Raw genomic sequence first — 14,106 nt, 5'->3', positions numbered from 1 at the left:
TATAGTCATTTTCACCCTGTGATAGCCATAGATACTATGTCCAGTTTCCCCAATCATTTCTGCTAGTCTCCCAATTAATTGTAGTTTATGCCTTTTCTTGTGAAAACGTTCATTTCCAAGAGTTCCTCTAGGATCGTTGCGATGGAGGCCCCCCAAAGATGATCTTTGGAAGATAAGATTCCCCCCCCCATACCAAATTTAAATTGTTGTTGTTGTTAGTTGCGAAGTCGTGTCGGACCCATTGTGACCCCATGGACAACATTCCTCCAGGCCTTCCTGTCCTCTCCCATCTTCTGGAGTCCATTTAAGCTCACGCCTCCTGCTTCAGTGACTCCATCCAGCCACCTCATTCTCTGTCGTCCTCTTCTTCTATTGCCCTCCATCTTTCCCAGCATTTGGCTCTTCTCCAGTAAGTCCTTCCTTCTCATTAGGTGGCCAAAGTACTTGAGTTTCAACTTCAGAATCTGGCCTTCTAGAGAGCAGTCAGGGTTGATCTCCTCTAGGACTGACCAGTTTGATCACCTTGCAGTCCAGAGGACTTGCAGGAGTCTTCTCCAGCACCAGAGTTCAAAGGCCTCAATTCTTGGGCGCTCAGCCTTTCTTATGGTCCAACTTTCACAGCCGTACATTGCCACTGGGAAAACCATGGCCTTGACTATACGCACTTTTGTTGGCAGAGTGATGTCTCTGCTTTTTAGTATGCTGTCTAGATTTGCCATAGCTTTGCTCCCCAGGAGCAAGCGTCTTCTAATTTCTTGGCTGCAGACTCCATCTGCGGTGATCTTGGAGCCCAGGAAGATAAAATCTGTCACTACCTCCATTTCTTCCCCATCTATTTGCCAGGAATTGAAACAGAAGAATATAAAACAAGCGAACAGTAAACTAAAGTTATGGAGGAGACGTGGAGCCAGAATCTATAACTAGGTTAGAGGATTGGAAGGATGCCATTCAAACTCATGCATAGAAAAGAATACTTGTAGCTCAAGGTTCAGCTGTGAGGTCCTTGGTGCTCTCTGAGCTTGGTTATTTTCTTGCAGACATTTCATTACCCGACTAGATAACATCATCAGAACTAGAAGGGTTGTGTTTGCTCTCTGCTTATATGCTCTCTCTATATAAATTGAGAGCCAACACTACTCCCTTCTAATGCTGATGATGTTATACCCAGTCAGTTAGTAAAAGTCTGCAACAAAACAACCATGCTCAGAGAGGACTAAGCACCCCACAAACCAGTGGTGGGATTCAAATAGGTGAACAACCAGTTCTCTGTGTGGATGCCACTTCTGGAAGTCCATTCTGGGCCTGGCCAACAAAAAAAATAGCTACCGGTTCTGCCGAACTGGTGCAAACTGGCTGAATCCCACCACTGCCACCAACTCATCAACGCATGCTGTTTCCTCAAACAGCGAAGGCTTGACAAAATTAGTCATTATAATTCCTTTTATTTCTTTGGAGAAGGGATAGAGGTGGTTCTTGCCTATCCTCCAGCCCTCTCAGCTTGTTGGAGTTGCAGGGACAGAACGAAAGCACAATCAACAGCAATAGCACTTACACATTGCTTCACAGGCTTTTAGAGCCTTCTCTAAGTGGTTTACAAGTCAGCATCTTTCCCCCCCCCAACTGTCTGGCTCCTCATTTTACCGACCTCAGAAAGGTGGAAGGATGAGTCAATGTTGAGCCGGTCAGGATTGAATGAATTGAACTCCTGGCAGTGAGCAGAGTTAGCCTGCAATACTGCATTCTAGCCATTGCACCACAATGAGCCTACATCTTCTCCTTCTAGATCAGTGGTTCTCAACCTTTTTAATGCCGCGACCCCCAACTGGTCGTAAGTCGAGGACTACTCAACTGGTGCAGCACCGTTTGCAGAATGGGACTTTTGGCAGGCTCAGCAGGGCAGAGACAGCCTGGACAATTCCTATTGGCTTTTGAAAGCCAATAGAATTAGACTCTATTCAAGAGAGTCTATTCTATTGGCTTTCAAAAGCCAATAGAATAAAAGGGAGTAGCACAGCTAAGGAAAAGGGGAAAAAAATGGCAGACTGTGTTGTTTGGCGACCCCCGTGAAATGGTCGTTCGACCCCAAATGGGGTCCCGACCCACAGGTTGAGAACCACTGGTGTAGGGTTTCCTGCCTGAGCAAGGGGTTGGACTAGATGACCTCCAAGGTCCCTTCCAACTTTACTACTATTACTATTACTAAGAAGTAGGCATTTCATCTTTTTTTCACAAATAACCTTTGGTTCAGAATAATGTAGTCACTTCAGTTCCCTCAGCTGCGTGCATCAGCTTTTAGTTTTTGATGACTACAGCTTGAATGTCCAAATTGCCTTCATTGAAAAATTGTGAAATTGAATGTCAAAGAGGTGTCTTTCGGACTGGATTTATGGTTCTCTATTTGCATCTGTTCAATATTGCATTTTCCAAATGATGAACAGTTGTCTTTTATCATTGGAGTGCTGTTTTGGCATTGTTTCTGGTCATTAAAAAAAAAAAAAAACCTGGGATGTTATAGTAACATAAAAACAAAACAATCAACTGTTCTATAATTCAGCTCTTGAGTGTTGAGTGTGTACGTGTGTGTATGTGCGGGCATCATACTTAGAGTACCGTGTACATTTCTGGGAACCGTAGAAGGATGTTAACAGGTTACAATGCATTCAGAAGACAGAGGGATTAAAGGACATGCTCTGTAGGGATGAACTGAGGAGATGGTGAACCTTTAGAATCATGTTTGAAAAGAATTATAATATCATTCTCCAAATACATTAAATGGTATTGTAGGAAAGACTTTCAGCAGCTATTTTCCACTGTCGTGGACAGTACAACCAGAAATAATGGGTATAAGAGGTAGCTACATGGATTTTGTTTTTTATCATTATTAAATACATCAAGAGAAAATTCCTCACAGCTGGAATTGGGTATGTCTAGTTTAATGAAAAGAAGAACTAGGGGAGACATGATAGCAGTGTTCCAATATTTGAGGGGTTGCCACAAAGATGAGGAAGTCAAGCTATTCTCCAAAGCGCCTGAAGGCAGGACAAGAAGCAACGGATGGAAACTAATCAAGGAGAGAAGCAACCTAGAACTAAGGAGAAATTTCCTGACAATTAGAATAATTAACCAGTGGAACAAGTTGCCTCCAGAAGCGGTGAATGCTCCAACACAGGAAGTTTTTAAGAAGAGACTGGACAGCCATTTGTCCGAAATGGTATAGGGTTTCCTGCCTGGGCAGGGGATTGGACTAGATGACCTCCAAGGTCCCTTCCAACTTTTTATTATTATTATTATTATTATTATTATTATTATTATTATTATTATTTAATCTGCACAATGAAAATCTACCTACACAAGTTATAGGAGGTTTTTGAGAAGAAGCTATTTAATCATCTCTTCTTCAAAACCTCCTATCTAATTCAGCTTCGCCTTGTAGAGAGAGAGTCAAACTAAATTATTCCACCGGTCCTTTCCAATTGATTTTGCTGTTCTTTGAAGCGCGGATAAGGAAATCACAAAAGAGCCAAATTCAGCTTTTTTGTTTGTTTGTTATTGGAATCAGGTGACAGATGTAGACACAATGTTCAGAGAACTGTCACTAGGAGGATGAAAAGTTTTTGCTGAACGGCTTCAGTTCCTAACCACTTCCTGAGGTTTTGTTGTTGTTGTTTTAAGCCAATACTTGAACACGCAGCTGGTCCTTTGGAAGGCCAAGGCTCATATTGTTTTACACTCCAGCTTGACTAACAACAACAACAACAGCTATGTTGCTGAACCCTAAATCCTAAACCACTTCTTTCAAGTCAGGACAGATTTAATGTCCACTATGATTTAGCTAGCATTCATTGCTCAGATCAGTCAGCCTAATTTTTCTACACTTGATCCTCTATTCTTCTTTGTTTGAGGATCAACCGAAGGTAGATGAAAAGTAAAGACCCCAGACAAAAGGCAGAATCAAAGAAATAAAACATTTATATTTCAGGTGCAGATTTAGATTAGGAGTTTGAGGTAACTGCATATTATTTTATTTATTTTATTTTATTTTTAAAATTTATAAGCCGCCCCACTCCCGGAGGACTCTTGGCGGCTAACAATAAAAACACATAAAACATAACAAAACAAACCGTACAAGAACAGTCATCCAGGGGTCAGATTTTATAAACCCCAGGCCTGCCGGAAAAGCCAGGTCTTAAGCAGCTTACGGAAAACCAACAGGGTGGGAGTGGTCCTAATCTCCGGGGGGAGCTGGTTCCAAGACGTAGGTGCCATCACAGAGAAGGCCCTCCTCCGCGGCCCCGCCAAATGGCACTGCTTGGCCGACGGGACCTGAAGGAGGCCCAGCCTGTGGGATCTAACCGGACGTAGGGAACTATGAGGTAGTAGGCGGTCTCGCAAATAGCCTGGCCCTGAGCCATATAGGGCTTTAAAGGTAATAACCAACACCTTGAATTGGACCCGGAGACCAATAGGCAACCAGTGCAGCTCACGGAGGATAAGTGTAATGTGGGTGTATCGAGGAGCACCCACTATCACCCGCACGGCTGCATTCTGGACCAACTGTAGTCTCCGAATACTTTTCAAGGGTAGCCTCATGTGGAGCACGTTGCAGTAGTCCAAATAGAAAATTTTGGCAGGAAAAGAGAGTTATATCTTCTTCCTAGATCTGTATGCATCTATAAAATAGGAATAGCTATTTTAAACTGCTTGATGGGTAATTCACTCCTGAGTCAAACATTCCCAAACAAAGCCGTGATTATCATTTGTTAATATTACATACCTGTATTTCTACAGATCTGCCTGTATGTTCATCAACTTAAAAAAAAAAAGAAAGAAATATTTGACTAATGGGGATATTGGAGATATTGGAATATCATATAGGTTTAGCTAATCTGCGTGATTTTATTTCTAAGGGTTTAATAAAGAATATCATTGTCTGTTTTGACCATATAAGTAGCTATTGTACTTATCCCCTCCCTATTTCTGACCCCCAGCCAATCAGAAAACTCTTTGCTCTGGTGTCCACAGAGCGTGACAAAAAAGACAATGTAGTAACCACAACAGTATAGTCGAAGTTCTCCCTGCTTTTTATGTGCATCATGTAAAAAATGTTCCTTAAAAAAAAATATCCAAGAATCAAGCTTAAGTCAAAACAGGATTGACTTTACCAGCCAATACAGAAATGAGATTTTTGTCTAAAACAATCCTTGAGGAGGAATTTTATAGCTGCTATTTTTTTTTTTAATTCCTAACAACACCAAGTGGGGTTGTGACCACAAATTCTATAAATAAAACAAAGAATGAAATAATTCTAAATCGTATATCAAAGATATCAGTAAGAATTTGGGCTATTCTTATAAATGAAAAGGGAGACATTCCAAACAAGAATGGAAAGGAAATATTGGGTTTTCCCAGATTCTTACTTCAATTAACTCATCTCCTTTGATTGACAAGTATAGTATATTGGTAATTTCAGGAAAAATAGAAGAATTTTATTTGCCAACAGGGGGGTTGCTTGTTAAATCAGCTTCATGAAATTGTGGAACTCATGCTGTTGGAATTACAGTGCAAATGATTAGATCCCCAACATTTGGCCCTGCAGCCATGCTCCCTATTTTATTGTTTCAGATATTTTTAAATTAGAGTATTTGTTCGGTTCTCAATTTAATGACCATGTTCACACAGCTTATAACTGGACTCACTGTTGTCGCTGATGGGAGGCTTGTTTAAATTTGATTGCTATTTTGAAAAGCTCTTTCAGAAAACCAGAAAATGTGATATAAGCCCCCGTTAAGGTCCTTTATTGAAGATTAAATAGCTAAGTTTTTTTTTCCCAAGTAATTCACCAGTGCCTATTGTGATCTATAAAGGACTTAACTGCAACCACAAGATTTACATTTATATTTTCCATTATATTTGATGTAAGCAAAATCTAAAATAAAATTGGACATTCTGGCTGGGAAACAAAATCTCAACAATTTCAAAAGAAAATATTTTTTTTTAAAATACCAAAAGTTACGGAGAGCTTTTTGTATCTCATGTCTGAAACCAATACAGTATAATGATGTGGCAATATTTCCAGCTAAGGTATGAGATTGGGGAAGGTGCTTTCCATGATAGATAGATAGATAGATAGATAGATAGATAGATAGATAGATAGATAGATAGATGGATGGATGGATGGATGGATGGATGGATGGATGGATGGATGGATGGATGGATGGATGGATGGATGGATGGATAGATATACATTGATAAATGAGAGTAACATGCATACAGTACATACATTGATAGATGAGAGAGAAAGAGAGTTGATACATTAAAATTACTTTTCCTTTGTATTGTAATAATGGTTATCATTAGTACTATCTTTTGTTAACTACTTATTTATTTTAGGTGTTTCTTGGCTCTTACATAAATAAATAGCTACCTCCTACTCCACCCAAACTTCCAGGAATGACCTCTGTGCTTCTAGTCTTATTTTCTTACATGTTTTTCAGGGGAAAAAACAACACTGTCTTTGACTGCACTCAGTTTATTTGTCTCCCTTAGCAAATTCGTGTTTGATGTTATTGACTGAGACTACTTTGGAACTGGATGCACTATCTGTACTGTATACACCATGCAAAATAACATTATATTCGGAATGACAGCGGTCCAAACCTTGGGGCTGAAAATGCTCCTTATGATGCATTCAGTTGCCACTTAACTGTTTTTTTTTTTTTTGACTTTTTGTTTTTTTGCCTGCAGAGGAAGGAAAGAAGTCACTGATGCTTTGAGACAGGTTTAAGCATTTTAAGAGTGTCTTAGCTTCTCAGAACAATGTCACAGGGATTGGGCCTAGCGCTCTACTCTGCTTCCATTAAGAAATGAGGAATTCCCCCCAAAAAATTGAACTCCAGTTTTATATTCAATAATAGTCCAACTTCTCCATTCAATAAGAGTATGGCCCCTAGGAGATAAATGCCAATAGCTCTTAAAAACAGTTGAAAAGTGTGTGTGGGCAGTGGAGAGAGAATTTGGCAATAAAAGTAGCCATGGTACTTATCTCCATCCTTTTTCTGACTCACGAATGCTAACAGCCAATCAGAAAACTCTTTGCTTGGGTGTCTACAGAGTGTGACAAAAAAGACAATATAGTAACCACATCAGTGTGGTCAAAGTTCTCCCTGTGTTTTATGTGCATCACGTAAAAATTTTCCTTTATATGTGTGTGTGTGTGTCTGTCTGTCTGTCTGTCTGTCTGTCTCTCTGTCTCTCTCTCTCTCTCGCTCTCTCTCTCTCTCTCTCTCTCTCTCTGTGTGTGTGTGTATGTTTTTGGTTATTCAGGTTTTGTCCCACATAAAATTGGAAGTGTCTTGGCGACGTTTCAACAAAGTCCCATTCGTCATCTTCAGGCTGGTGTTTTCGGCTTCGTGCTTCTAGAAGCACAAAGCCGAAAAGACCAGCCTGAAGATGACGAATGGGACTTCATCAAAACGTCACCAAGACACTTCCAATTGTACGCAGGAGAAAACCCGAATAACCAAAGACCTAAATATAAACACCCGCAAAAACCTCAGAAAACAAACAAATATATATTGGAATTGGAAGTGTCTTGGCGATGTTTTGGTGAAGTCCCATTCCTCATCTTCAGGCTGGTGTTTTCAGCTTCGTGCTTCTAGGAGCAATGTGGGGTCGTAGCTGTTTCTTCCTTTTAACTGCCAGTGGGGGTATGAACTGATTGCGTGGGAGCCTGGCTGTGTTCTGATTGGATGGAGGTGTGTTCTGATTGGTTAGGGGCTTGGCTGTGCTCTGATTGGATGGGGGGTTGGCTGTTCTCTGATTGGCTGGGGGAGTGTTCTGTTTGGGTGGGGGCTTTGTTGTGCTCAGGTTAGTCTGAGTTGCAGGGGGATTGTGGGTATACAGTTAAATAAAGGGCAGTGGCACGTGGGTCTAGAATGTTGAATGAAACTAAACCAAGCTAAACTGTTATAGTCAGTTATCCTGAAGATCTCTCACCTTTGTGCAATCTGTAACTCTCTTTGTAGGGGAAGAAGTAGCCTTCAATGGTGTGGCTTTAAGTGCTCCTAGAGGGATATCCAGATTGGGGGTCGGCCAAGGTAAGAAGGGCCTCAGCTGAACAGGAGATTAAACTTTCATAAAGTGAAATGTCAAAGTTTACAAGATCTTTTTCAGTATTGGTGTGAAGGACATAAATCAAGAGGCAAGGCCTGATGGACTCCAGTTTGCCCTTCAGCTACCAAGGTGGATATAGTATCAAGAGACACAAACTTAGTGAGTGGTTCTGTGGCAGCTATGGTTAATCCTATGGAGCTGTTGTAGCATATCTTCCTACTCATCCTTGTGCAGTGTTCAAAGAACTGACCTTTAACTGCATCATGCTTGGACTCATTCTGTAGATCAGGTTGACTCCCAGCATCTCCTTAACATAATTGTCTTCTGGGGACATCACAGAGAAGAGGGAATTGACTTATTCTCCAAAGCACCAGAGGGCAGGACAAGGGGTAATGGGGGGAAGTATGTTAAAGAGAGATCCAATCTAGAAGTGAGGAAGAATTTTCTGACAGTGAGAACAAATAACAATCAAAGGAACGGTTTACCTCCAGAAGTTGTGGAAGCTCCATCAACTGGAAGTTTTCAAAAATAGCCTGGACGACCATTTGACCAGGATGGCATATGATCTTCTGCCTTGTGCATGGGGTGGACTAGAAGTCCTCCAAGGTCCCTTCCAACCTTGTTTCTGTGTTCTGTCTAGCTTTTCAAGTCAACAAATGCCTATCCAAAATGTCCGGGCTTTTTAACTTAGCAGTGTCATTGTATTTTTTGTCACAAAAGGGAAAAATTTGGAAATTAGCATGAGGCTGCTTTATTTTAAGCACCGTTATGAGGAACAGTAGGCTACTCAAAGATCAGTAAGATTTGCTTGCTTCCGGGCAAACTTGATAGCTACTCCGCTTTGCACAGATCTACCTGCCAATACTGACAGTGGAGGAAGTGTCCCGAGGAAGGTACAATTGCTTTAGGAGAGCCAAAAACCAGAATTTAGGCTGCTCAGTGATATATGAAGCACAACCTATTCTTCATTTGCAAGGAGAGAGTATTTGGCCAAGGTAATTTTTATATATGTATATGGCTGAAGGGATTTGAAAGAGAACAGAGATGGAGACGTTTGCCTTTGCTGTGTTCTCATATATAATGCCAGTTGTGCTGATCTAGAGTCAGCTAACACTCTTAAAAAAATGTTGCTTTTTTTTTCAAAGTCACTCTTTCATGAGTCCAATTGTCCAAACACCCAGATGACTGTGTTGTTAATTGTGGAAACAGCATTTCTGCACCTTTATCTCCGAGTTTTCTTATTTTGTATAAAAACCATAGACAAAGTAGAGGGGTTTGAAGACGTCAAAAGGGGGTTTGGGATGGGGGTGAGACAGGTGACTTGATTTAGTCACCTGGGAGATGTTGAAAGCTCTAGCCACTGCTGTTTTTCTTGTTCTTTTTTGAAGATCTGATCTGAGTGTCTTACAATGATTATTACAGCTTCCTTGGATAATACAAGTTCCTTGATTCTTGCGTCAAGTTCAGCTGATTTGAAAGGAGGTTGAAGTCTCCATCTCTTTTCTTTCCCCTTCAATCTATCTTCCTTCCTTCCTTCCTTCCATCTCCATTTCCATCCCTTCCCCTTCAATCTCTCTCCTTCCTTCCTTCCTTCCCCCTTCAATCTCCTTCCTTCTCATCTCCTTCCTTTCCCCTTCAATCTTCCTTCCTTCCTTCCTTCCTTCCATCTCCATCCCTTCCCCTTCAATCTCTCTCTCCTTCCTTCCTTCCTTCCTTCCTTCCTTCCTTCCTTCCTTCCTTCCTTCCTTTCCCCTTCAATCTCCTTCCTTCTCCATTTCCTTCCTTTTCCCTTCAATCTTCCTTCCTTCCTTCCTTCCTTCCATCTCCATCTCCATCCCTTCCCTTTCAATCTCTCTCTCCTTCCTTCCTTCCTTCCTTCCTTCCTTCCTTCCTTCCTTCCTTCCTTCCTTCCTTCCTTCTTTTCTCCTTCCCTCCCTCCCAATAAAAAAGGCAGAAAACCATAGAAACCTGGTGAAGTTGGAATTCTCTGATCACCGCCTTGTACCTCCTCCACGTGACAAATTGAAAACAGGCTTAAATCAAACAGGGAATCAATAGAAAGCAGTGGTGGATTCCTTTACCCCAAGAATGTTATAGGAGGATATTTGGTTGAAGATTAAGTGAAGTAGGATGAAGCCTCTCCTTGTGCCGAGTACAGTTGTAAAGTTTGCCAGTTGCTGTATATATTTCAGAATAGAATAGAGTGGAGTGGAATGGAATGGAATAGAATAGAATAGAATAGAATATAGAATAGAATAGAATATAGAATAGAATAGAATAGAATAGAATATAATAGAATAGAATAGAATAGAATAGAATAGAATAGAATAGAATAGAATAGAATAGAATAGAATAGAATAGAATAGAAGAATAGACTAGACTAGACTAGACTAGAATAGACTAGAATAGACTAGAATAGGGATAGAATAGAATAGATATTGGAGAACAGACTAGACTAGACTAGACTAGACTAGACTAGACTAGAATAGACTAGACTAGACTAGAATAGAATAGAATAGAATAGAATAGAATAGAATAGAATAGAATAGAATAGAATAGAATAGAACAGGATGTAAGGGTCCTTGGAAGTCTTGTAGTCCAACCCCCTGCTCAAGCAGGAAACCTTATACCATTTCAGACAAATGTCTGTCCAATCTCTTCTTAAGAACCTCCAGTGATGGAGCACTCACAGCTTCCATTTCATTGATTAATTGTTCTCACTGTCAGGAAGTTTCTCCTTAGTTCTAGGTTGCTTCTCCCCTTGATTAGTTTCCATCTGTTGCTTCTTGTCCTGGCTTCAGGTATTTTTGAAAATAGCTTGATTAACTCTTCTTTGTGGTAGCCCCTGAGATACAAATGGAGAGTGTCGTTTGCTCTCCATGGTCCAGGCTTGGTCCTATGTTGCCAACCCCCAGCCTATCCTATAAGATGGCTGAAGAGGACACCATTACAACTCTTCCTCTATTTTTGTTTATTTTGTTGTAATGGGAGTTTACCTGAGCATAAATCTATATGTTTAGTTTTTCTCTGAAATTTATTCAAAAAGCTGCTCTGGGATATTAGTTCCTTGATTACCACTACAATCACTCCTTTTTCAACACAATCTTTCAAAACTAATGCATTTTAATACACCGCTGTATTACTATAGATGTAACTCATGTAGTTCTCTTCAATTCCTTGAACTTTTTAGGAATTAAAGATCCATCCGTTGGTTTTACTATCTGCTGCCCAGTGAAGATTTCTGCTCCAGAATCCCCCCCTTAGATTTTATAATTTAAAGAACTATATACAAATGCTGGTTTAAGTTCAAATAGGCTTGTGCTTACCTTCAAAAACATGTGAAGTATCCGGGATTCTTGGTTTATTTATTCTACAAAGCAAAACTATGTGATCAGAATGATATAAACCTCCCCAAGGTCTGCCTCTATTTTGTAGCGTGAATTCTCTTTTATAGGTGTGCCAGTCATTTTTTGTTGCAAGACTTTTAAACTAGAGACAAACCAAGTCCGTATTGCAAATTTTGAATGTTGGATTAGTTTCATTTTTAAAGGAAAACCAATACTAATTGGATTTAGTTTCTGATAGCCCTTGACTCATGGTGGATTTGTTTGGCGAGGAATATTGAAACATTGCTATGGGCAGATGCCATGAAAGAATTATTTTACATTGTTCTGACTTTTGGTCATGTGAATGGTGATGTGGGTTTGGCATCTTGTTCCCTTTCAGTAGACACGTCTGAATCTTTCCCACCTGTGCAGTGTCTTAGATAACCAATGCTCCCTTGGCTTGTCATTTCAGAGATACTTCTTCACCTAAATGGAGAAACAGAATGACCAAGGGAATCTGGCAGAGAGCATAGGAAATTTCTCTCCCTTCCCTTCCCTTCCCTTCCCTCATTTCCCTTCCCTTCCCTCCCCCTTGAGCAGGCATGTGAGTGGCTGCTGCTGGATAGAGAAGGGAGCAAGGGATTACTAGAATGGCTGGGAAACTGTCACAGAATGTTGAAAATTAAGACCACGTGACTGCATCAGCCCAGCAGAGTAGCACTGAAGCAAACCCAATTTTCACAAATTTCATTTCCTCGGGAGTCATTGCCCCTGGGTTTTGGACACATTCTGTATAAGCTAGCCCATTCAAGGTACCTTGGTTCAAAAACTGTTGCCGTATGATGCAACATTTTGCCAAGATAAAGATCATAACAATGCGAGTTTTAGAAGTATATAAAAGTCTCGTGATTTATAAGTTAGCCTTGATTCCCGGTATCTACATGTCCAAATGAGGTTTATGATTAAACAGGAAACTGATTTCTGATTGATTGATTGGGGATATTTTTAGTTTCCCAGTCTAGTCTGCAGTTTTAATGTTTCTTGTTCAAGTCATAATTACCCTGCTTTGCTTTTTCCAAGATGAAGAATGGAATCTGGCATGAACACTTCCCCACTCATTTCCGCTCCAGGAAATATATACAATTAAAACTGAATGGCTGGTATTATTTTTAAGAGGTTGAGCTAAAAAGTACTTGAAACTGAAAATAACAAGCAGCCCTTTTCTAAATCAATTGTAGATAATTTCTTTTCTTAGTTTAAAATAATATACTAATCCTAAATACGTTTAATATAGTAAAGTCTCTATGTATTTTCAGGTGAACAAACAAATAATAATGCTTGACTAGATTTGTTTTTATGCCATACAAGTCACAAAAAAGTATAATCTAAATAGAGAGTAGCTACGCAATGTAAAATAAATATGCCTATGAAACTCCAATTGGGATTTTTTTTTTATCTCACGATTTATTAGTGAACTATAGATAAAATTTTAATCAAATCAAATCTTTCTTGTGGTCATAGACTAGCACAAAATCAATTAGAGATTTTTGATTGTTAATTAGTACAACTTTACTCTAGCAATATACACTTAGATTCGTTGTATATATCACTTCCTAGTGCTTTACAGCCCTCTCTAGGCAGTTTACAGAGTCAGCCTATTGCCCCCCATCAATCTGGGTCCTCATTTTACTGACCTCGGAAGGATGGAAGGATGAGTCAACCTTGAGCCGGTCAGGATCGAACTGCTGGCGGTGATTAGAGTTAGCCTGCAATACTGCATTCTCACCACTGCACCACCACAGCATTTACTTCTATTTGCAATACTAATAAAAATACCTTTAAAGTTATAGGTAAGTTTAGAGGCTAACAATTCTCCCTACATGGAATTCACGAAGAGAGAGAGAGAGAGAGAGAGAGAGAGAGAGAGAGAGAGAGAGAGAGAGAGAGAGAGAGAGAGAGAAATAGCGAAGAAAGCAAGGCAAGTGGGTGGGTGGTGCTGAAATCACAAAAACACTACAACATTCACTAAACACTTTCCAATTACCAATCTCCCTGCAGTTAGATACCTATATAAACACATAGTGTTTGAATTCGATTTTGTTTTGTAAATGCAAAATGTTATTTCTTAAAGCTGTTATTAACGTGCTGCCGATCATTTGTTAATATCGTTCATTTTCATGCATTGCCTTGCCAGCCTTCATATGTTTGTATCCCTAACTTTAGAAACAATTAAATGAATGATTTCTCTGATTGAGATGGGGCCAAATTGATCTTACTGCCTGGATAATTAACCTCACCTGGAGATGTCCCCCCAATTTTTTTCCAACTAAGTTTATATTTGAGGTTAGCTTCTTCTGGGCAATGGATACATCTTAAATTCAGCTGAAGCTGAATGATTAATTTGTCACTCAGGAATCAACTCCCTCACCCATGTGAACTAAACTTAAGGAAGGAGTAACTTTTTTTTTTTTTTTAAAAAAAGGTGTTTATAGGGGAATATCAATGTTTGCAAGATAGATAAAAGGATGTGACACAAAGTTAATATAGGTTAAGTTGAATTTTGTCTGAAGGTAAGACCCATAGACATCAATGAGAGAGGGAGAGGCGGGATATATAAAATCTGGCCTTGAACATTGACCTACAGAAGGCAAGAATGTGAATCTATTCC

General features: G+C 39.9%; 1 protein-coding gene across 1 annotated transcript in view; it reads left to right on the top strand.

Annotated features, from left to right (window-relative positions):
- The window catches only part of LOC120319937 (protocadherin-9-like), a gene marked incomplete at its 5' end in the record, with an annotated part of 237,863 nt that overhangs the window by 217,959 nt on the left and 5,798 nt on the right, over positions 1-14,106 (top strand). Inside the window, one exon of the mRNA XM_039369306.1 lies at positions 8,025-8,096. Coding sequence (XP_039225240.1) covers positions 8,025-8,096 — 72 coding nt within the window. The remainder of the gene's footprint in view (positions 1-8,024; positions 8,097-14,106) is intronic.

The sequence above is a fragment of the Crotalus tigris genome, unplaced genomic scaffold (assembly GCF_016545835.1).
Source record: "Crotalus tigris isolate CLP2741 ecotype Arizona unplaced genomic scaffold, ASM1654583v1 scf7180000021028.766984, whole genome shotgun sequence".
In the NCBI taxonomy this organism is placed as follows: Eukaryota; Metazoa; Chordata; class Lepidosauria; order Squamata; family Viperidae; genus Crotalus; species Crotalus tigris.
Note: the sequence above shows the minus strand (reverse complement) of the source record. Positions and strands in the feature narration are given on the sequence as shown.